Source organism: Brachycentrus maculatus, unplaced genomic scaffold (genome assembly GCF_059751285.1).
Source record: "Brachycentrus maculatus isolate JH-2025_06_01 unplaced genomic scaffold, ASM5975128v1 h1tg000653l, whole genome shotgun sequence".
NCBI classification, from domain to species: domain Eukaryota; kingdom Metazoa; phylum Arthropoda; class Insecta; order Trichoptera; family Brachycentridae; genus Brachycentrus; species Brachycentrus maculatus.
Window position 1 is genome coordinate 1,152,501 of NW_028281389.1, and position 25,624 is coordinate 1,178,124.

General features: G+C 35.3%; 1 protein-coding gene across 7 annotated transcripts in view; it reads right to left on the reverse strand.

Moving 5' to 3' along the window:
* Positions 1-25,624, reverse strand: part of Hr4 (nuclear hormone receptor 4) — a 182,636-nt gene that overhangs the window by 20,003 nt on the left and 137,009 nt on the right. For all 7 annotated transcript variants that reach the window (XM_088274245.1, XM_088274241.1, XM_088274242.1 and 4 more), the window contains 3 exons: positions 8,654-9,733; positions 6,280-6,902; positions 2,586-2,778 (listed from right to left, as the gene is read on the reverse strand). In XM_088274245.1, coding sequence (XP_088130371.1) covers positions 2,586-2,778; positions 6,280-6,902; positions 8,654-9,733 — 1,896 coding nt within the window. The remainder of the gene's footprint in view (positions 1-2,585; positions 2,779-6,279; positions 6,903-8,653; positions 9,734-25,624) is intronic.

Here is a 25,624-nt window from a genome sequence, read left to right on the forward strand (position 1 = left end):
TGGACTGGTACCTGAAGCGGAGGGCTGATCACCTTACCTACATTGCTCACTCCTTTCAACAACGTCAAATATCAAAAATCGTCCATTTTCAGTTGTGCATGTTATCGGAATGCATATTTTTAACTTAATATTTACCCGCTACAGGGCAGATAGTATTGTTTTTGCATTTTGAAGAAAAGGTGTTTTTTTTTTTTTTTTATTTACTAAATATTTTACAAATGGAGAAAAAACCTATAGGTTTAACCTAAAAAGATCTATTGCACAATAAAAAGTTCAATAAGTGGCTTGATATTTACTTTTAATACATTTTATTATATTTTTAAACTTTTAAAACGTTCTCTTGAAAAATCGAGTTTTTTTATTTATGACGTTCTTGAAAGGAGTGAGCGACACGTGTTAACGATCAATATCAAACTGCGTTTATAAGATGATGCAGTGCCCTATGCACCATCGGATACGGATAAGGGTTTGAAGAGGAAAAATAAGAATGTAACTCTTGCGTGAATTTGAACGAGTATTTTTTTAAGGATGAACCGCAGATTTATTTATACACACATCGTGTCTCTCTTCCATAGTCCTGCAGTCGGTTCGGACTATCTCACGACAGATGCATTATCCGCTAATAGATCAAAACTAGGGCGAGTTCAACCAGGTTCAACTTCGGATTACATAACCGCCGATCAAATATATGTACCATCGTAAACCGAATTAAATGACCTTTCGACGAGTGGGAATCTCTCACAAAGGTCGCACTGCACTTCAACAAGCTTTGAAAGCTTTCATCTTTTGATGAAGAGTTTCTGCTCAGTAAAAAAGCGTCTTCATCTCACCAATAGATCGGCCGTCTAAACATAAAACACAGTAAGGGACATTTTTTTGAAGTACGTTTTTTTTGCATTTTTGGACTAAGTAGAATATACTAAGTCCAAAAATGCAAAAAAGGTCCCTTACTGTGTTTTGAGTTTGGAGAGCCGTGATGTCTCTAGTGAAAATTCTAGTGATTCAAGTACAATTTTTCGAAATTGGATCATATATCGCTCACTCCTTTCAAGAACGTCATTGATCAAAAATCGTCAATTTTCAGTTTTGTATGTTTTCGGAATGCCCAAAATGTACTATATCCCAGCAAAAGAGTCATATTTTTAACTTAATATTTACCCGCTACAGAACAGAAAGTGTCGTTTTTGCATTTTGAAGAAAAGGTTTTGTTTAATTATATTTTTAAATATACTAAATATTTTTCAAATGGAGAAAAAACCTTCAGGTTTTACTTTAGAAGATCTGTTGCACAGTAAAAAGTTAAATAAGTGGCTTGATATTAATTTTCAATACATTGTATTATATTTTTTAACTTTAAAAACGTTCTCCTGAAAAATCAAGTTTTTTTATTTATGACGTTCTTGAAAGGAGTGAGCGATATTTAGAACTTCCAAGAATTTGAGTAGTGTGATTGTCAATCATGGGTAAAATTAGTGAATGTTACACATGTGTAAAGTGATCACTTGAGCCTATGACAGTCGTAAACCCCGTAAATGCCCAGACTTCAGGAGATCGTTTTTACAGTTTAAAAATATAATAAAATGTATTAAAAATAAATTTCAAGCCATTTATTGAATTTTTACTGTACAACAGATCTTTTTAGGTAAAATCTGAATGTTTTTTCTCCATTTGAAAAATATTTAGTATTTTTAAAAAAGATAATTAAACAAAACCTTTTCTTCAAAATGCAAAAGCAACACTTTCTGCCCTGTAGCGGGTAAATATTAAGTTAAAAAATATGCTGCTTTCCCTGGGATATAGTACATTTTCTGGGCATTTCAAAAACATGCACAAATGAAAATTGGTGATTTTTTATATATGACGTTGTTGAAAGGAGTGAGCGATTTATGTTATGAATACTGTTGAAAATGAAGAGATAAAAAAGAGAAGAGAGTGTGGGTGTGTGTGAGTGTATGTGTGTGTTTGTGTATGTGTGAGGGTGGGAGTAAAAAGATAAGGGTATGGTATAAAATGGAATAAGCAGGAAAGAAAAGGAAAGGAGAGGAATTAATGAGAGTGGTTAGAGGATTTTTTGACAAGTAAGAAAAAGAAGAAGCAGTAGACGAATAAACTCACCATTGTTGAGAAGAAATAAAGAAATGTAGCTCGCAAGTTGTCATTCGGAGTTGACGTATTCGCTACGCAATTCACAATAAAACAACATTTAGGAGTTTTTTAAATCATATTTTTTACGGAGTGCGTTGAAATTTTTGGTAATGGATGGGTGATTAACTATGAGTATTTCAATGTTTTAGAATTTAGTATATAAACCCTGATGATGACAAGGTTCTTGTCAAAATCGGTTGGATAAAGTGTACTAATAAAAAGTCATTAAAACAAAGTTGTTTTATTTTATAAAGAAATATAGACTTTGAGGCAGACATACTCCTCCGAATATGATAATTTTTTACATCATTTCACCTAAATCATTAAGAGATTCATTTACATTGGTAAATGCATCTTTGAAGACGTTTGTCGATTAGTTTTGAATGCCCCCTTAGCTTGACACGTAAGAAAAAGAAGAAGAAATAGACAAATAGACTCACCATTGTTGAGAAGAATGTAGACTTTGAGGCAGACGTACTCCTCCATGCGCAGCTTGATCCTGCGGAACATAATGGTGATCTGCGTCATGCGTTCCACCACCAGGCCCACGTCTAATCTCAGCTGCTCCATCGTGATGGGTCGACCCATGAGGGTCGTCAGACACGTCTGGAGAGTCCGCAGGTTCGCGTTCACCTGCGACAAGAGACGATCATGTGAACATAAGATACTTTTTGACATCTCAACGTAAGGCATCTCAGGCTGGTTTAAACCAGCCTACGGGCATTTGACAATACGTTTTAAAACGTTAATTGGCTTGGATTGGCTTGTGCTTTTGTCCATCTTTCTTCGGATCGAAGCTCTTGATCGGTGGGTGAACACGTTGCGCGTAAATTCGATCACGCTAAACTGTCGTAGTCGCGACGGTAAAATCCCGGGTAGTGGACAAGTGGCCTATGACGGTCCAGACTTCCACATTCTTCTTGTTGAGATGTCAAAAAATAACATGAAAAGTAACTCCTGTAATTGGAGATAATCCACATTTTTCAACAAGTATTTGGACACACTCAAAATGTTGTGAACATAAGTTAATGACAGGGGTGAGCATCGATAAAAAGAAAAAAAATGGCACCTAAAATAAAAATTTGGTCAAGGGAGTCATGTACATTCTGAAAGGTCCATAAATATTTTATCAATGGAGTCTTCTGTTGCGCCATGAACGTAGAAGAGAGAAATGTGGCATGTGCATGTTGAAAATGTTAAAGAGATTTTGTAGAAAAACTAAAAAAATATGTAATTCTAGAACACTATGGGGCGATTCATATTATAAATATGTGATTCTGACGCATTCGTATAAACAGCATTCTAAGTTGTGAACAAAATAACTGATCACATTACAAGTTTCATACTACGACTACGAGTGGTGCCATCACGCCGTTTCTCTGCAGGGGTAGGTAGAGAGAATGAAAAGCCACACTCTTCTGTCCTGACATACACTCCTAGCTTCCTTCTCGTCAACACATCTAGTCATATATGCCTTCTGATTACGTAGACTTTTGACACCACCAGATTTTAGGTTCTAATTCATCCAGTCTATTTTAGCTGTCCTCGTTTTGTTTCACCGTTCACATTTGTCAAGATACTTTTTTAGTCATTCCCTCGCTATCCATTCGTTCCAACTGTCCATTCTACCATTAAGAACTTTTCTTAATCTTTTCAATTATTCTTAGTATTTCTTTTATAATAAAGCTTCATGAAAATTTGAAATCATGTTCATCATCAAGGATCTTGCATACATTAAAAAATAATATTTATTTTGGCCACCTCTGTGTTTCGAACCCAAGACTTTTAGTATGTTAACCAAACGCGCTGATTGATTACTACGCTATGTCGGTTAAATCTCTCCGCTAATTGTATTAACGCGGTGCATCCCTCCCTTGTTTACTAAATAAATCACTTTGGACAACAACCTGTTCCCCATCCCACAGGAAATTGAGTGTGACGAGCCAGCGCGGTGGGCGGAGCCGCGCCACCCGCCCCCACCCCCGGCCGATCGGGCAGCGGGGGCCGCGACCTATATAAGTATCGATCGGGGTAACTGCAGGTCAGAGTGCGACGCGGCGCCAAGGTAGCCGCATCGGGCATGTTGCGCGTCGCGTGGGCGGGCTGTGCTATTTATAATGACAGGTATTCCGGGTCAGGAGACTATTGCAACTAACCAATACCGTGAGGGAAATGGATGATAACTTTTTTACTATTATTTAACGAGTATTTGAATTTTTATTTGACATTTAACATGTTTTTTCTGCAGAGGTTTACGTTCGTGCTTAATGCCAACTAATATTTTCCAATGGCATATTAAACATGACACAACATCTGATTTGAATGCTATTTCATTTCACAATCAAAACAAAACACAGCCACTTTTTCAACCCATATTTTTTTCAAAGAGTTAAAAATAATCAAAACGTACATATTTTTACCAAAAATATATATAAATATATATATAAATATATATATAAATATATATATATATATAAATATATATATATATATAAATATATATATATATAAATATAAATATATATATATATAAATATATATATATAAATATATATATAAATATATATATATATATATATATATATATATATATATATATATATATATATATATATATATATATATATATATATATCTTTATAAATAAAAGAAAAATAATGTTCGTTTGCTCAAAATCTTAAATCTCTAAAAGTAATTCACTGAGAGCTTGAAATTTAAACACAACGCTGCAACACATGTGTTTTTTTATGTATATACACTTATGACAGGTGAAAACATGTTTTTTTTTGTAATGAAAAAAACAACTATTTTTACCATAATGGCAGTGCCATCTGTTGAAAGTAACGGCAATACACGCAACACTAAACATTTCTCATAAGAGACAGCTTGGATTTTTTATGTTTTAGATTGAATTGTTGATTAATAGATTTTCACTGCATTCAAGCATATGAAATTAAACATTTTAGAAATGTGTGCTTTCTCTTTTCTTACTTTTTCATTTAACTAGACTGTGTCACAGCAATGCGTGATCTGATACGACAAGTCTTTTTTCCACAAACGACTACACAAAATGTTCTAGAAACAAGATCAATTCATGACAGAGCGAAGAATTGCACCCAGGAGCACAGAAATGAATTCCTAAACGATGACATACCACGGTCTAATTCGATCTTAGTAATTCGCGAACTCTAAGTTACAGTTTAGATAAAACCGGAAACTGTTTTTGTGTGCATGTTTCATAAGATCTCGGTATTAAATGACATCGTAGAGTTTATTTATAACTCGGGAAATTTCAGGGAGAGAACACTGAAAGTGATTAACTGCAGGAAATTTCTCAATTGTTTGTGTGTAATTTATTTTGACATCTAGTAAAGAGTTCTTGTTTTTATGTACATTCATCTTCGTTACTTTAAACGGTTTTATTTTTCATGCCTTTACTTGATTTACCTTTATTATCTTTAATTTAATTTAATTTTTGTACATTTACTCTTTTGGTTTAATTATTTGACCATAAGGGGTTCTGTTTTTCAATGTTTATTTCCGTAAATTGTAAGTTTTATTTTTCATACTCTTGTAGGTTTAAATATTGAATAAATAGATATTTTTCATATTTCTTTATAATAAATTGATGTATTTTCTTTTTTTTCCCTGATTTTCCTTTTTTGTATATTATTTTGTTTTATTTATTTATTACAATGAATAAATGTATTATTATAATAAACAACATAACATAAAAGGATATATAGACTTGGGCGACTACATCAGATCAATCAGAACCTAAAATCTGGTGGGGTTAAAAGTCTACGTAGTTGAAGAGCATGTATGGCTAGATGTATGGACGTGAAGGAAGCTAACAGTGTATGTCAGGACAGAACAGTTTGGCGATCCATCCTCTCTAACTACCCCTGCAATGAAATGGCGTAATGTTAAATGAGTTTTTTTTAACCTTGGTAAATACAACTTTTTCTCAAAATCTTTCACGACATGTGTTTCGATGCATTCCGGATAATTTTCAAACACCATATGTGAAGCCGTGTCTAATTTAAAAAAAAAGATATTACAGCAAAGTGACTACCGAATCAATTATTGAAAATTTTGAAACCTTCCTACAACAGATGGCAGTAAGCTACATACCTCTTGGGCCAGCTCAGCCTCCTGATCTTGGTGCTGCATGTGCAACGGAGCCGCATTCCTCCCGTGCATGGCCTGGTAGGCCGCCGTAGTCAGCACCGAGATCTCGTGCCACTTGTCCATCAGCAGCTTCGAGTGGATCTTCAGCGGAATCTCCAGGATGAACGGCAGCTTCTTCGTCCACGCGACCATCTTGTGGACAATCGAATCCCCGATCTTGCACAGTTTATCCCCGATCTCGGACTTGTCCTCCAGCAAATCCGGCAGATGCTGGACCGTCGCTATGTCCTCCATTGCGTCGCAGTCTATCAAGGCTTGGATCATCTGCGCCGCTCGCTCCGCTGGCAGCGATCGTTCTCTCTCCCATTCCCTATCTCTGCTTGATGATGAGCTCACAGCAGAATCCAGCCTGTGTCGAAGATGCACTATCTCGCTCGGGTTGGTTAAGGCAGTCTTTAGGATTGTCCCGTTGGCCAGCGGCTCTGGGCGCGGTGGAGCTGGTATGGACGAAGGGCTTCCGACCGCTCCCTTCTGGCCGGACTTCTTGTGCTTTTTGTACTTGACTTTGTAAAGATTGTAGACCGCGCCGCTGTTGCGCCCTCCGGGCATTCTATCCTCGCGAACGGCTGTGGGAGAAAAAACAGTCAGTAATACGTTTTTTAAAAAAAATAATAAGTCAAGTAATATTTTTTTTTGTTTTATGTCCGCCTCCGTAGTGTAATGGACAGCACGCTCGGCTACCGTTCTGGAGGTCCCAGGTTCGATTTCCAGGGGGGTCAAATAAATATAAGTGATTTTTTCACTGTAATATTCATTCAATATTACCCTGGACCGGTTACCTGAAGTGGAGGGGTGATCACCTTTGCTTCATGTGTAAACGATCAAGATAACACTGCGTTTATATGAAGCAGTACCCCATGCACCATTGGGGTGCGGATAAGGGTTTTATTATTATTAGTAAAAAGTCACATCAAACTGCACGTTTTATAAACCAAATTGGACGTTTTTCAATAGAAAATTAGAAGTTATATTGTAATTTATGAATAAAGATAGAATTTTTGAGAATATACTCAAAGTAGTAATCATGATTCAAAGTTGTATAAAAAATCTTGTCTGGAAACTTCACTACACATCGCGCGCACAGACTATGACAGCGCGCCGCGTAGGCTTGCCAACTTGACGACTAACGCTCTTGCTAGTCTTAAAAATAAGAGATGTGGGCAGGTATTCACACTGACGGTGTATGTAGTACTAATTTATTTAAAAAATAAATAAAAAAAATACAACGTCCAATTTGTTTTGAAACAACTAATTCGATTTATTAAATGTCTAATTGTATTTTTAAGGCGTCCTATTTGGATTGTAAAATGTCAAATTTTAAGTGAAAACCTGTATAAATGCGCAAATATATAAAACTTCGGTGGAAATAGTACTACAATCTGCAACTGACCAATTAAGGGTTAACTTATGTATTGCAATACAATGATTTCGATTGAGTGCCCTGATGATGGAATCTAAAAACCAGTAGACGAAACAAAATCACATTATCCTGTGATATGCGAAACAGATAAATGTACCTAATAAACATAAGGAAGTTGAAAGATAGTAAGAGAATGTTTTTTTTTTACTTCTCATCAAAGATGAAGGAGAATATGGAAGTCTGGGCATTTACGGGGCTGACGACCGTCATAGGCTGGTTTAAGTGATCACTTTACACACGTGTAACATTCCCAATTCTTGGAAGTTCTATATATATTAACCAATTTTGAAACATTATTCTTGAATCACTAGAACTTCACTAGAGATATCTATTGGTGAGATGAAAAGAAGCTTTTTACTGGGCAGAAACTCTTTTATAAGTATGTGAGGTCCGAATCCTGGATTATAATCACACACATGAGAAACGCCAAAAAACATCATTTTTATTTATATTATTTAAGCTTATATAAGCTTCAGCCCCGTAAATGCCCAGACTTCCATATTCTTCTTCATCTTTGGTGAGATGTCAAAAAATAATATGAAAATAACTTATGTAATATCGTAGTCGTACAGGAGAAAGTGACCAACTAATAAAACGTAAAGTTCAGGAGGGCCATTTAAGTCACTATTGCTCGGCAAAAAAATAAACATCAATGCAGTTAGTCATTTTTATCAAGTCTATATATAATATTATACTTCCAAGTTTTGAATCCTTTGGGATTTTTTCAGGGCAATATTAAGCTAGTAAGATATCAAATAGTCAATGATCACGTTTTTTTAAACAAATGCACTCGGTCACTTTCTCCAGTATGACTACAATATAATATAATATAATCCAGATTTTGTGAACAAGTATTTGGACACACTCAAAATGTTGTAAGAGGATGTTAGTATTTACCTTGTAAAACCATCCCCTGCTCGATGCACTTTTTAAACCGGCAGTACTGACACCGGTTCCTCTGCGCTTTGGTGATTTCACAAACTCCATCAGCGACACAAGTGTACACTCGTCTGTTTTGCACTGTTCTCTTGAAGAACCCCTTACAACCTTCACACGTGATAATCCCGTAGTGCAGGCCGGTCGCCTTGTCCTCGCAGATCATGCAGATCATGGGCTGTTCTTCTTCGTCCGGAGGGGCTTGGGGTTCTGGAGGAGCGTATACGAGAGCCTTCATGGGGGGAGCTAGGCCGCCGAACTGGGCAGCGGCTCCAGCAGCGCTGGCAGCACTGAGGTTCAAAGCGTGCAGCTGCTGAGCCGGAGGAAGCTGAGAAAGATCTCCAGCCCATAGCCTCTCCATGTTCAAAGGCCCGTGAGACGTTCCGCCGAGACCTAGCAGCAAATGCGCGGCGGATTCGTCGTTCACCTGCGGCTGAAGCGGTCTCGGACTTCTAGAAGGACCGCAAGCGGACATGGGTTCGTTTTGAGGCGGCGTCTGCGGAGGAGGCGCCGGAGACCAAAACATAGTTCTAACGCCACCAGACTCGCCCATGATGACAGTAGGCGTCGTGCGTGGACCTCTCTGTTCGTGGATCATGCCTCCAGGAGGAAAATTGCCCCCAATGAGCTCCGGCTTGACTCCGTTGATCCTGCTGGCTTGTACCCACAGATGATGCTGCTGCGGCGAGATTGGCGGAAGAATCTGAGACATTTGAGGCATCTGGCTTTGCTGGGGCGCCGGAGCCCTGGGCCTCGGAGCCGGGCTGAGCCTTGCGCAGACGGGGTTCTGCTGCACGGCCTGGTTGAAGGGTTCGCGTTTGATGCCCGGGCAGCCCTCGGTCTTGATGACGGAGCACGAGGCGATGGAGCGGATGACGCCCGGGTTGGCGGGGCTGGGGTGCTGGGGCGGGCCGGGCCCGGGGGGCGCGGGCGGCGCCGCCTCCGGGGAGCCGCACCCCGGGGGACCCTCGCCCGCCCCCCGCGGCGGGGACGGCGGCACGGGGTCCGGGGAGGACGTGCTGGTGTCCGCCACCGATTCCCCTGCAACAAAAAAAAACACGTTACTCAAAATTGTCGGGATTTAAATAGCATCTTTCTCACGAAAGAGAGGGAGTGTTTTTGCCTAGAATTTTCACTCATGAACTACATAATATTATAGTAACTTTAAACATAAAGAGTAAATGATAAAGAGTAAATCAGTCAGCCCCGTAAATGCCCAGACTTCCATATTCTTCTTCATCTTTGATGAGATGTCAAAAAATAATATGAAAATAACTCCTGTAATTGGAGATAATCCAGATTTTGTGAACAAGTATTTGGACACACTCAAAATGTTGTAAATAAATAGTTGGTATTCATATCGTAGTGTCCCAATTTTCACATAATTTGTCTTGGACTTGAGCTTTGATGTTTCCCTTTTCCTCTTTGTCTCCCTCTCGTCCCTCTTCCAGGTATTTTCATTAAATTACAAATGTCAAATTTATAACTGGAATGGCACAAATACCTGTTTTGTGTTACTCGTTAATGTTAATGAATTTATGTAACTGTTCTGTTAAATTTAGAAATAAAATAAAATCAAAATAAAGATTCGCACGGCACCTCTAGAAACAGAATGCCTCAAGATTCGCACGGCACATCAAGAAAGAGAATGTCTCTTTAGCTTTTTGTTTTTTTTGGTAATTGTTTCCGAGAAAATAGTGAATCCAGTCCTGGTAGAGTCATATTACGATACTGCTGCGTTACAAGGACATTGCGTTATTATGAATAACAAACAATATCCTGCAAAGGTGACGCAGTTTGTGGATTCCAGTATATCTTAGTCACTATCACACCGATAATTTCTTGAGCATACTTCCATCTACCGTCATCCATACATTTTAAAATATCAAAGCAAATACAAACGTGCGTTCTACATGCCCAAACTCTACCCATCTCAACACACCTTTTGGAATGTTAACTAATCGACAATGTGTTTTTTTATTTTATTTTTTTTATTTTGCAGTCACCCAGTGAAAGGATTTTTCTGCCAGTGTCAAGTATTATTTTTATTTACAAACAAAAAATAATAGAAAATAATCTACTACTACTACTACTACTGCCATCACGCCGTTTCCCGCTGGGGTAGGCAGAGAGGATGGAACGCCACACTCTTCTGTCCTGACATACACTCCTCGCCTCGTTCACATCCATACATCTAGTCATACATGCCCTCCGATTACGCAGACTTTTGACACCGCCAGATTTGTAAAACTTGTAAAATTAAATTTGTAAAATTGTAAAATTCCTTATTACTAAAAATCATTTATAATGGCAATGTAACGTTTTAGTGAGGTCATCCACATTTGTTGATACGGTATTAACTTTATGGAATGACATGTTAATTAGTTTTACCATTCACAATGAAAACAACTGAAGTTTTCGAAACTAGTCGCGTGTAATTAAATAAAACTCAATAATTGGTAACATACAAGTGTTTTTTTTAAAGTTATCAATAATGCCTTTCATTCTTTCCTTATTTCACCTTTGTATATCTATTACATCGCAGTCATACAGAAGAAAGTGACCAAGTGCATTTTTTTACAAAAACGTGATCATTGACTATTTGATATCTTACTAGCTTAATATTGCCCTTAAAACATCCCAAAGGATTTTAAACTTGGAAGTATAATATATTGACTTGTTAAAAATGACTAACTGCATTGATGTTTATTTTCTTGGCAAACAAAAGTGAGTTAAATGACCCTCCTGAACATTTAACGTTTTATTAATTGGTCACTTTCTCCTGTAGGACTACGATATCTATAAACATCGTTTTACCACTGTTGATTTCATCCTTCTTTTGCCAACTTCATACTTCACTTCCATACATTGTGTTAAGTATCAGAAAATTTGGCTTTCGCTGTTAGTCTTTTATTTCCTATAACAGATTTCAGTGCGCCATTCACTCTGTTCCTAGCATTCACTATCCTTTCTACATATTTATCAAACTTTCTTTTCAATATTTAAAATGGTTTTATTAATAGATTCGGCAGTCATTTTGTAATATCTATCCATTTTTAATTTTAATTTTACATTGTAAATAATAATAATAAAACCCTTATTCGCACCCCAATGGTGCATAGGGCACTGCTTCATATAAACGCAGTGTTATCTTGATCGTTTACACATGAAGGCAAGGTGATCAGCCCTCCGCTTCAGGTACCAGTCCAGGGTAATATTGAATAAATATTACAGTGAAAAAATCACTACGGTAGCCGAACGTGCTGACCATTACACTACGGAGGCGGACATCGTAAATACCATTATTTAATTAAATAAAAAAAAATAAATAAAAAAAAAGTGAAGATACACGCAACCTCTCCGGTGGTCGGCCGGTGAATGAATTCTGTCTTTACGAATATCCCCTTTAATTTCGAATAGATGACGCAACAAATACGTCACAAATACGACTTACAGTTATGTGTAAGTCAATTCATCAACCGCAAAATTGGTTTAGCTACAAAATCTTAGTACGAGTACCTACCGCAACAAAATCACGTTCACGCTTGAGAGATTGGTGGTTTTGATTCTCTACACGAAGAGAATAACGTGTTTTTTGTTTATTTTATACGCCAACTAATTAAATGCATGTTTATACATATATAAACATACGAGGTAACCTCGGTTTTTATTCGTTTTTATCCACGCAAAAAGTTGGCAAGCCTATGTTTTTTTTGTTGGAATATACGCAGCATAATTCAACATATGCAGAAATTTTCACAGCAAAAACAGATTGGCGTATAACGTAAACAATATTTTCTAGAAATTGTGTTAGCCGTTATACGTATTCGAAATCTCAAGCAGAGGTACTCACGTTATTGACGTATTTTCAGTAAATAAGACGATTATATATTTTTTAAATAACAAGTCGAAAAGGTTTAATGCAGTGGAATCTCTCATAACGAGCATAATTCGTTCCAGAATCTTACTCGTTAAGCGAACATTTTTTTACTGGCGCGGAAATCCCGGCTCACAAGTGACTTGACTTGCCCTTTTTCTGTAACTCATGCGAAATATTGCAACGAAAGAGGCAGCAACGTTTTCACATTTTTTCACTCGTTATGTGAATTACTCGTTATGAGAGGTTCTGTATACATAAATTATTTCCGCTTACAATATTTATATCGGTAGTGTCTTTACACTACACAGATATACCCCTTTGCCTTTGCAAAGGGGTATATCTGTCTCAGACCAAATTTTACAGGAGAGCAAAAACAAACTTTTGAAATTCAACACTGTCTTCGGATAGCATATGCACATATCTTAATAAAACTAAATAATAATAATAATAATAAAACCCTTATCCGCACCCCAATGGTGCATAGGGCACTGCGTCATATAAATGCAGTGTAATCCTGATCGTTTACGCATGAAGGAAAGGTGATCAGCCCTCCGCTGCAGGTACCAGTCCAGGGTAATATTGAATAAATATAACAGTGAAAAAATCACTTATATTTATTTTACCCCCCTTGGGAATCGAACCCGGGACCTACAGAACGGTAGCAGAGCGTGCTGACCATTACACTACGGAGGCGGACACTATAATAATATATATATATATATATATATATATATATATATATATATATATATATATATATATATATATATATATATATATATATATATATATATATATATATATATATAAATCGAGTCGATCATAAAAAAAACAGCATACTTCAAAAGTGCAAACAAAACTTGATTTCTATTTCAAAGCAGGATTACAGAAAGCAAGTGCGTCGATATCAAACAGCAACGTCACTTCACGACGAGTGTCCCAAGACAGTAAATGTCTTAAATATTATATTTTTTAAAAGTTTTATGATTTTTTTTATTATTACCTAACGTTCAAGTGACTCTAGCTACGGCTTATGCAACACCGCTTATCATGTCCCTACTCAGGCTTCAACTTTATAAGTTTCATAGCCTATGCCTACTCGTGAGTGGATTTACTCTTTATGTTTAAAGTTACTGAAATTTCAAGTAATTCATGAGATATTTAAACTTATTTTTATACAATGGACTTTCGGCTTTAACGAACACCCCCTCCCCCCAATAAGCCGTTATTTCGAAGTTTTTTTTTTAAATGTAGGTACTGTATTTTTTTTAAATAGCTGCAACACTGACGCCATCTTTGGCATTGTTTAACGACGTCATCGATGGATAAGCTTTTATCACTAATATAAATAAATAACTGGGGCAAGTTGAAAACAGCGATAAGTTCCTCGCGGGGTCAATGGAGTTTATTCACTCGACACATTTTACCTTACCTAACATAAAACTCCTTCCTACAGTAATCTGCCCGTATTTCAAAACCGTATTGTATTTCTTGGCCCTATACTTGAAACAACAATACAATAGCAGACAGTAAATAAATTAAATGATTCTTAAATGATTTTTCAACTCCAAAATGCAATACTAAGCAATTTCAACAAAACTTTAAATATTTGGGAATTTAATATTTCAACAAACTCCCTAAAGAAATTAAAAAAATAGAAGATATAAAAATTCTTAAGAAAAAAATTAATGGTCATTAAATATAAATCTTGAAAATATGTTTAAAAAAAGACTATTATACCATTAATTATATAAAATATTAAACCTTGAGTGTAAGTCCCTCTCCAAGCACAAGAGCTCAGTCTCTTTTTTGGAGAGGCACAGCGAATCTAAAACTATAAGTTTGCCATTTGTATAAATGTTTAGAAAATGTATTATGTTCTACTTAAAAATGTAACTAAGTATAATAAATAAATAACTCCAGGTTGACAGAGCCCAGATTTTTTAACAAAAATTTAGACACTCAAATAAAATATTTTACACACGTTAATATCACATCCTTTCCGTTTTACCTGTAGAAAACCATTTAATATGTAGTTACAGATTTTATCTTTAAAAAAAATAAAATCTATCTTAAATACTAAAACTAACTAACTAACCATCACGCCGCTTCCCCGCAGGGATAGGCAGAGAGAATCGAACGCCAAACCACTCGGTCTTTGCAAACATTCTTTGCCTCTTCTACATTCATGCATCTCCTCATACATACCCGACGATTATTACGACTCCTGACCCGGCCGCTTTCTCGATCTTAAATACCGCTCCGTAAATTCTGTACTTCCATATTCTTCTTCATCTATGTTGAGATGTCGATAATAAATTTTACTAGTTTTGTTAAAATATTTTAACAGTAAGTAAATTGAACATATTTTTTTTCGCAATGCATTGCTTATATCGACTGTGACCTTTTTATATTAGGGCGGGGAATCTTTCGGGGGTAAACAATCGCTAATTTTGTGTTTTCAATATCACTGTTAGGCACTATGTGTGTGTTTATATTTGTGTGTATGTATGTGTGTGAATATGTGTGTGTATAAACCAGGGGTGGCCAAAGTATTGATCGCTGGCGACTTGTTTTTTAAATTAAAATCGACAGTCCACCAACATCGTATGTGTCATAGTAGTTTCGTTATTTAATGACTTTATGGATAGTAAAAGCAAGTTGCATAATAGTTAAAGTACAAATCAAAGTAATAATATTTTACAAAACTTAATAAAATAAACTGATTTTTTTAACCATTTATATTAAAAAGTAAGCAAGAAGACTCTTGTTAAAGATTTAGAAGTATCCCGATTCGGAATACTCCTTAAGACACATGGAACAGATCAATATCCGTCGTGATCTTGTTCAGCATAGCGGTAGCTCTTCCTACAGGCATAACCATCGGCAGGTTGGTCCTATATATAGGAATGGGAAACAATCTATGCCGACGCTGTCTTAGGTAACTATCGGGAACATACAGACCAATGCTCCGGATAATTTCAGGATTATCGACCATACCGCGCAACAATCGATAAAAATTCTTCTACATATATGTATTTTCAGCGTTTCAGGTTTAAACCTTCAGTCGATGCATTCCCACTATCGCTCTAACACCTACTTTCAGGACTTTTCTATCAGATGCCCATATGAGTGATGAACTAAAAAGATATCGACCATTACGTAATCCCTTACTCATTCAATCTAAGGCTAGAACGCTATCTGTATACACATATGAATAGTTTGGCCATCCCTGATACACACTTAGCGTGTGACGCAACCAGACGGTAGATGTGTTTAGAAACGCGCAAAAACTGAACACAAGTGTTGGTATCTAGTCCAAGGTGGCTCGCGAGTGCAAGTAAAAGAGAAAGATGTTTCCCAATCGTCGAACAACGCCGAGATGATGATTTCATCACAAAACGTCATATGTGTAGGTCCTCACCAAAAAGTCACATTTCCAATATTGCACGAAAAATCCCTTAATGTAAATCTGTTCTGTTTCCTGTACTCTATCGAAATCTTAATTAAAGTTGCGACAAAACGTGACCAATCCTGTGTTAAACCAATATGTAATCATTAAATCGCACCAAAACGTAACAATTTTGCAAGCTAGAATTCCCGATTACTTAAAATCATTTATAATGGAAATGTAACGTTTTATGAGGACATCCACATATCGCTCACTCCTTTCAAGAACGTCATAAATAAAAAATCGTAATTTTTCAGTTATGCATGTTTTCAGAATGCCTAGAAAATATACTACATCCCAGCAAAAGAGGCTTATTTTTAACTTAATATTTACCCGCTACAGGGCAGAAAGTGTTGTTTTTGCATTTTGAAGAAAAGACATTGTTTAATTATTTTTTTAAATATACTAAATATTTTTCAAATGGGGAAAAAACCTTAAGGTTTTACTTAAAAAGATCTGTTGCACAGTAAAAAGTTCAAAAAGTGGCTTGATATTTATTTTTAATACATTGTATTTTAATTTTAAACTTTCAAAACGTTCTCCTGAAAAATCAAGTTTTTATGATTTATGACGTTCTTAAAAGGAGTGTATGTATGTAGTTCTTATAAAATAACAACTATATATATAATAGTTTTTCCCACATTTTTTTTTTGACATCTCAACATAGATGAAAGAGAATATGGAAGTCTGGGTATTTACAGCGCTTATGACCTGTAATTGCCTGGTTAAATGATCACTTTACACGCGTGCAATATACTCACCTTCTACCCATGATTGACAACCACACTTCTCACATTTTGAAACTCCTAGATATGGACATTAAGGTCGCTTGTCCACTACCCGGAATTTTACCGTCCGGTAGTCCGGTTTTGAAAAATGAAAACATCTACGACAGTTTAGCGTGATTGAATTTACGCGCAACGTATTCACGCACCGATCAAGAGCTCTGATCCGAATAAAGATGGACAAAAACACAAGCCAATCCAAGCCAATCATTGTTTTAAGTGCGTATGATTATTTATTTATCCATTTACAAATTTTTGAGTTTGTCCAAATACTTTTTAACTACATATTCCACTTGACTAATTTTTAAACCCTCATCCACACCCGAAGGTGCATAGGGCACTGCATCATATAAGCTAAGGGTTATCTTGATATGTTAACGCATGAAGAAAGGGTGATCAGCCCTCCGCTTTAGGTACCAGTCCAGGGTAATATCAAATAAATATTACAGTGAAAAAATCACTAATATTTATTTGACCCTCCCCTGGGAATATACTAAATATTTAAATTTAAAAAAATATATACTAAATTTTCCACTTAGGTGCTATTTTTACTACTGCCAACAAGCTGTTTCCGTAGAGGTAGGCAGAGAGGATGAAACGCCACACTCTTCTGTCCTGACATACACTCCTAGCTTCCTTCACATCCACACATCTAGTCATATATGCCTTTCAATTTTGCAGAATTTCGACACCACCAAATCATGTGTTAAAATTAAATATGAGTAAAAATTAGTAAAAATCCAAGTAAAGTAAGATTTTTTTAGATATTACCACAAAGTGACTGCCGAATCAGTCAAAATATGAAATTATAAGAATTTTTTTACAAAAGATCATCTTGAAATGAGACAACTTTTAGTTGCCGGTTTTGGGGGTCGAACCAATGATTTCACGAACCTTGAAATAATCACTGTTTTTCATTTTATTCTTGGTATTATTACATGATTAATTTTTATGATCATCGTTTGCTCATGTAGTAAAATTCTAAATATCCATAATAATATATGTATTATATGCGTGATAAATATTATTTAAATTGTAAGAATTTTATAGGAATTACCCTTACTCATAATTCAAAGAAAAATAAACGGGTTTTGACGAATTTTCTAGAACCTGCATAGGATATAAAAATTAGAAAGTTAAGTTTAATATTTTGAAATTTCAACAAAGACGAAGAGGAATATGGAAGTCTGGATATTTACAGGGCTTCCGAGCGTTCATAGGCTGGTTTAAGAAATCTCTTTATTCAACATTCTACCCACGATCAACAACCACACTACTCAAGTTTGTAGAACTCCTAGATATAAAATGATCATTTAACCAGGCTATTACAGGTCATAAGCGCTGTAAATACCCAGACTTCCATATTCTCTTTCATGTATGTTGAGATGTCAAAAAAAAAATTGGGAAAAACTACCATACATAGTTGTTATTTTATTAGAACTACATATGTGGAGGTCCTCACCAAAACGTTACATTTCCATTAAAAATTATTTTAAGTAATCAGGAATTCTAGCTTGTAAAATTGTCACGTTTTAGTGCGATTTAATGATTTCATATTGGTTTAACACAGGATTGGTCACGTTTTGTCGCAACTTTAATTAAGATTTCGATAGAGTACAGGAAACAGAACAGATTTGCATTTAAAGGATTTTTGTGCAATATTGGAAATGTAATTTTTTTGTGAGGACCTCCACATATCTCTCACTCCTTTCAAGAACGTCATAAATAAAAAAAAAACTTGAATTTCAGGACAACGTTTTTGAAGTCTAAAAAGATAATACAATGTGTTAAAAAATATATCAAGCCACTTATTGAACTTTTTACTAAGCAACAGATCTTTTCAGGTAAAACCTGAAGGTTTTTTCTCCATCTCAAAAATATTTAGTTTATTTAAAAATATAATTAAACAATACATTTTCTTTAAAATGTAAAAACAACACTTTCTGCTCTGTAGCGGGTAAATATTAAGTTAAAAATATGTCGCTTTTGCTGGGATATAGTACATTTTCTGAGCATTCCGAAAACATGGACAACTGAAAATTGACGATTTTTGATTTATGAAGTTCTTGAAAGGAGTGAGCGATATGTAACAAACGTTTTCGTCATAATACCGAATTACGAGAGGTAAGATTTTCAAATTACTTTTTTTTATCGACCCAGTCGGCAATCGAACTAGGGAGTCTTTCATGATAAGGATACGTGCTAAAAATAACATCTGCCCTACCAAGTTACTGAAAAATCATAGAAATGAATCATATGAAAACTTGATAAGCACTAAAAGTGAATTTTGTTGTTCCGTTTATATTTTAATATATGTCGTAACTACTACTACTACTATCACGCAGTTCCCCCGCAGGGGTGGACAGAAAGGATGGAACGCCACACTATTTTGTTCTGACATACACTCCCCGCCTCCATCACATCCATATATCTAGTCACACATGCCCTCCGATTACGCAGACTTTTGACACCACCAGATTTTTGGTTCTGATTGATCTGATCGTGCCAAGTCTTTTTCGGCCGTCCTCGTTCTGTTTTTCCGCTCACATTCGCCACATATATTTTCTTAGTCATTTTCTCGTTATCCATTCACTCCACATGTTCATACCACCTTAAAGAATTCTTCCTAATCTTTTTATTTGTTCCTCGTTCAGCCTTACATTCCTTTTTTATATCTTCGTTTTTAATTCTGTCATACAATGATTTTCCACACATGATATGTCATAATACAAAATAGTTATTTTAAACTTTTTTATTTAAATTTTTAATCCAAGCTTTACTTGGTAAATACCACTATTTCTTAAAATCTGTTGTGACGCTATACGGTGCTTGAAAATGATGCGGAATGCATCGAAACACGTTTCATAATAGATTTTAAGAAATAGCGGTATTTACCGAGTAAAACTAAAGAAACTGGGAGTGCGATTAGGACTCACAGGGTCCGCATTTAACAGTATGAAGGCTGTCTGGAGATCGGATTTATACTTGGTGAAGACTAAATGCCGCCTATACAATGCCTGCATTGCTCCTGTTCTCTTATACGGTTGTGAAACATGGCACCTTACAAGGGCCCAGAGCAGCCGTGTACTAAGCTTTGAGAATAGGTGTTTGCGGAGAATTTTAGGCGTGCGGTGGTTTGACTTTGTGAGGAATGAAGAGATAAGGCGTAGGACGCAGCAAATCTTGGTCACAACTGTCGTCAAGAAAAGACGATTCAGTTGGCTTGGCCATGTACTCCGCATGCCTCCCGAGAGCCGCCATCAAGCTTGCCTCTTTTACAAGGCATCAGGTTCGCGCCGCCCAGGACGACCACTGCTGACAATTCGTCTGCAGTTCTCGTCAGAACTTCGGGACGCGGATCTGACTTGGGAGGATGCAAGGGAGCTGGCAGCCGACAGAAAAGCCTGGAGACAGTTTGTGGACTCCATATGCTCCACCATAGGGAGCGGATATGGTTTATTAATTAATTAAAACTAAAATTAGAAATTGATAGATATTATCGCAAAGTGACTGCCGAATCAATTTATGTTTTTTTATTGTTTTATTTTAGCGTGAAGTATTTTTTTTCGTACTAATTAACATGCTTGAATACCATGAATGGGTTCTGGGTTAGATTACCGGTTAGTTCAACATTTTCAAAGTATTTTTGCGTTGCTAACTAATCTGGCAGTTCACAGCGGGTCCTGGTACCAACCCTTATCAATAGAAGCGAATATGGAGTTTGCATAAAAGGCTGAATGAATTCGTAATGCGATATTTTAGATGAATGTGCAGTAAAACGATGTACGATAATTTTTCAAATGGTGAAGTAAGGAAAGTAAACACTTGAATATACAATTTTAATAAGTTTTATTTTTATTAACGACTAGTTTCGAAAACGACAGATGTTTTCATCTTCTGGTACAAATTAAACCTTTAAAATCAGTTTTAATTTGTACCAGAAGATGAAAACATCTGCCGTTTTCGAAACTAGTCGTAAATAAAAATAAAACTCGATAAAGTGGTATATTCAAGTGTTTAATTTTAATAAAATAATCATGTCATTCCACAAAGTTAATGCCGAATCAATAAATAAGTCAGGAAAGAATTCAAGGCTGAGATAAGCACTATCGATAAAATTCAGAAAGGTGTGTTGAGATGGTTTGGACATGTGGAGCGTATGAGTGAGGAAAGAACGGTAAAACAAATTTTTGAGGTGAATGTTGTTAGAAATACAAGCAGAGGAATACCGAGAAAGACTTCAAATTCTTAAATCCCTCTTTTATCTGAGTAACAAATTTCAGGTGACTGGATGATTTTTAATGGTTCCTACCATCGTTATTTATATTAGGGTATCATAGTTCTATAGCTTCCGAGATTGATGACTCACTTAAAATTTTGGACTCACAGAAATCCCTGTGAGTGGTAGGTACATTCATGCGGTGTTCGACAATTCTGAGACCCTTAAGGGGTTTGTCCACTACACGGAATTACAAGGAATTTTACCGCCCGGCACTTCAGTTAGCGTTTTAATAATACATATTATAGTATTAATCAGTCTTGATAAAGAAGCGATAAGCTTTGAAACCGGTAGACATTATAATTAAGTTATAATAAAATATTTATAGTGATTTTAAAACAAACTTACATTTTAATTATAAAATGGAGAATCACAAAGTTAGTGCTTCAAATATAAATTTTAAATAAATATTCCTCCATAATAAATTGCTTCATTCATTGATATTCGTAATTTATCAAAGATATTTTTTTAACCTAGTTTAGGACCTAGTTTAACCTAGTTTGTCCGCCTCCGTAGTGTAATGGTCAGCGAGCTCGGCTACCGTTCTGGAGGTCCCGGGTTCGATTCCCAAGGGGGCTAAAATAAATATAAGTGATTTTTTCACTGTAATATTTATTCAATATTACCATGGACTGGTACCTGAAGCGGAGGGCTGATAACCTTTCCTTCATGTGTAAACGATCAAGATAACGCTGCGTTTATATGACACAGTGCCCTATGCACCATTGGGGTGCGGAAAAGGGTTTTATTATTATTATTAGTTTAAGACTGTTACAAATCAATATCAACGTATTTTAGATAAGTGGATTGTAAATTTAAAAACGACCTATTTTTATTAGGAAATTTATTACAGTTTTATCAACGCAAATTTTGATAAGACTTCACTCTCGAAACTTCGATCTTACAACATTTCATAATTTAAAGATTTATTCACCGGCATTTATTATAATTTATTATTTTTTTTATTATTTTTTATTTCAGCTAACAGTGAGAAATGTATATCATTGATGCGGTGTTATCTATATCGGTGATTCAAGTTCAAGTTGACATATCGCTCACTCCTTTCAAGAACGTCATAAATCAAATAACTTGATTTTTCAGGAGAACGTTTTTAATGTTTAAAAATGTAAAACAATGCATTAAAAATAAATATCAAGCCACTTATTGAACTTTTTAGTGTGCAACAGATCTTTTTAGGTAAAAATTAAACAATACCTTTTCTTCAAAGCAAAAACAACACTTTCTGCCCTGTAGCGGGTAAATATTAAGTTAAAAATATGCCGCTTTTGCTGGGATATAGCACATTTTCTGGGCATTACGAATGCGAAACATGCATAACTGAAAATTGACGATTTTTTATATATGACGTTGTTGAAAGGAGTGAGCGATATTCTATTATTTATTGATTTGGCATTAACTTTTAAAATGACATATTGTTTATTTTAAAAAAATGAAACACTTGAATATAGTTGTAATTTTTACTTGAAGATGAAAACATCTGTACGTTTTCGAAACTAGTCGTATATATAAATAAAACTCAACAAAAAAAATCAACATATTATACGCTTACTTTCATGTTTACCTAGTCGGAAAACGAACTCAAAACCTCGTGTAAATATTAATAATAAACTTCTACTATAACTACCACCGCACTGTTTCATGTTGGTAGGTCTAAAGGATTGAACGCCACACTCTTCTGACCTGACATTCATGTACACTACTAGCTTCCTTACATGCCTAACGTGACCATTTATTTTTGGCCTCAAAACGGTACATCTACCAATTTTTACGTAATAGTATGTATATTCAAGAAAACAAGTATTTTTTTACTATGTATTAATTTTTTTATGTATCAATAAAAAGAAAAGGAATGTTGATAAAGAAAATAAGAGTAATAAATAGTATAAATATGAAAAAATTATGTTGTTCAGGCTATCAAAAAACGGGACGGTCCCGTTCAAAACGGGGTGTATGGTCACTTTATATATGCCCCCTCATTACTAAGACTTTTGACACCACCAGAGAGAATAGGAAGTAGAACTTCGAACCACTCTGTCTTTGCAAACATTCTTCGCCTCTTCCACATTTATGCATCTCTTCACACCCGCCGATAATTTCGACTCCTAACCTAACCGTGGTGTAATGGTCAGCATGTTTAGCTACCGTGCTGGAGGTCCCGGGTTCGATTCCCAGGGGGGGGTGAAAATAAATATTAGTGATTTAACACTGTAATATTTATTTAATATTACCCTGGACTGGTTCCTGAAGCGCAAGAGTGATCACCTTGCCTTCATGTAAGTAATGATTGGGATAACACTGCGTCAATTTGATGCAGTGCCCTATGCACCATTAGGTGTGAATAAGGTTTATAATAACCTAATATTTCATTTCCACCATAATATTTTCCCCAATTCATTCACAGTGAAGCGCCCTTGAGGTATTTTTTTACGAAAATGGCGCTATATAAGTTATCCAATTTTATTATTATTATTATAACCACTTTCAAGTGTATTTTGAGTCACCTTGTACATAACAAGCAAGGTAAATAATAAATGAAACACCCATTTAAAAATAATATTTGAAAAAATATATTAGTAATATACGCATAATTTAAGCTACGCAAAGTGAAACGCAATAGAAAAATACGACGCCATTTAATTCGACGGTTGTAAGTGTGTAAGGAGCTTATCTGAAAAAAATATATAGGTCAGTTTGCGTAATACTTTAGGGATATGGTAATGTGAGGTTAGGTGTCTTTATCGCGCGAATTTATATTTTTATAACCGAAAAGTACTATTTATTTAATTATTTTAATACATATTACATACATGAGTCACATATACAATATTCCCGATGAGTCATTTCCATTCCTCATTTTAGGACAAGGTTAGTAAGACTGAAACACAAATAAGTGAAAAAACAGATATAAAATGAAATAAAACAGGGCAAAATTTAAAATTTAAAACAAAAAACAGGCTAAGTAAATAGGCATATAAAAAAACATAAGTATGTTTAAAGGAAACAAATGGGAAAATATAACATATGGTCTTTCATTTCTAAGTTTTGCTTAGTAAATATAACTATTTCTTAAAATCCAATGTGACACGTGTTTCGATGCAGTCCGCATCATTTTTAAACATTTAAAACGATGCGGAATGAATCAAAACACGTGACACAATAGATTTTAAGAAATAGTGGTATTTACTGAGTAAAACTTAAATAAAAAATTCATAGATTTTACCACAAAGTGACTGCTGAATCAATTGATCAAATATCGTTCCATAAAGTATTGTTTCATATCATTTATTTTGGATCCCTGACTGGGTTCTATTTTCTATATATATATATGTGTTAAAATGACATTTTTAAAACAAAAAAGGTCCCAGAACTCTTCCCAGAAATTTATCGCAAGCTTTTTACTTTTGAAAAAATAGTTCATAATGATACCATATTTTACCATTTTGTCGAATTATATTAATATAGATTGTAATTACGTTAGCGCCAACAGTGTATCGTCTGATTGATTTTGAAAATTAAAAAGAAATCAATAAAAAAATCATTTTGTAAACGCAGTGTTATGTTGATCGTTTACACTCGAAGGAAGGTTGATCAGTCCTTCGCTCAGGTACCAGTCCAGAGTGACATTGAATAAATCTTGAAGTGAAAAAATCTCTTTTATTTATCTGTGATTTTCACATTATGTATATCGTAGTCGTACAGGAGAATTTGACCAACTAACAAAATGTAAAATGTTCAGGAGGGCCATTTAAGTCACTTTTGCTTGGCAAGAAACATCAGTGCAGTTAGTCATTTTAACAAGTCAATATATTAATCCAAAAATAAACGCAATTATTAGATTTAATTCTACTTTTATTTACTTATATGATATGTGACACGTTTCGTCTTATTAAGACATTATCAAACACTTAATGAGTGTGACGAAACGCGTCACATATCTTATATGTTTATAAAAGTAGAATTAAATCCATTAGCCATGTTAAATTTTGGATATATTTCCCAACAAGTCAATAATCACGTTTTTGTAAAAAATGCACTTGGTCACTTTCTCCTGTTTGACCACTATATCGCTCACTCCTTTCAACTTTGAATAATTTTGAAGGAAAGGTAAAGATGAATTATTTTTTAAAATAAACTAGTTATTTTTCAAATGGAGAAAAAACATTCAGGTTTAACTCAAAAAGATCTGTTGCACAGTAAAAAGTTCAATAAGTGGCTTGATATTTATTTTTAATAAATTGTATTATATTTTTTAACTTTAAAAACGTTCTCCTGAAAAATCAAGTGTTTTGATTTATGACGTTCTTGAAAGGAGTGAGCGATATGTCGTAAAGAAACAATTTTTTTACTTGTTCCACCATCGCTAGGAATATGGTATCGTCTCGCCTTCGATCAACTCGTAATCACATGCGTTTTGCACACTCCGAATGCACTCCAAAAACTCCGCGAAGTACTTATCCATGATTCGTTTGTTGACTATTTCGGAGCCCGAATGTGTGTCGCGACCGTGCCGTATGAA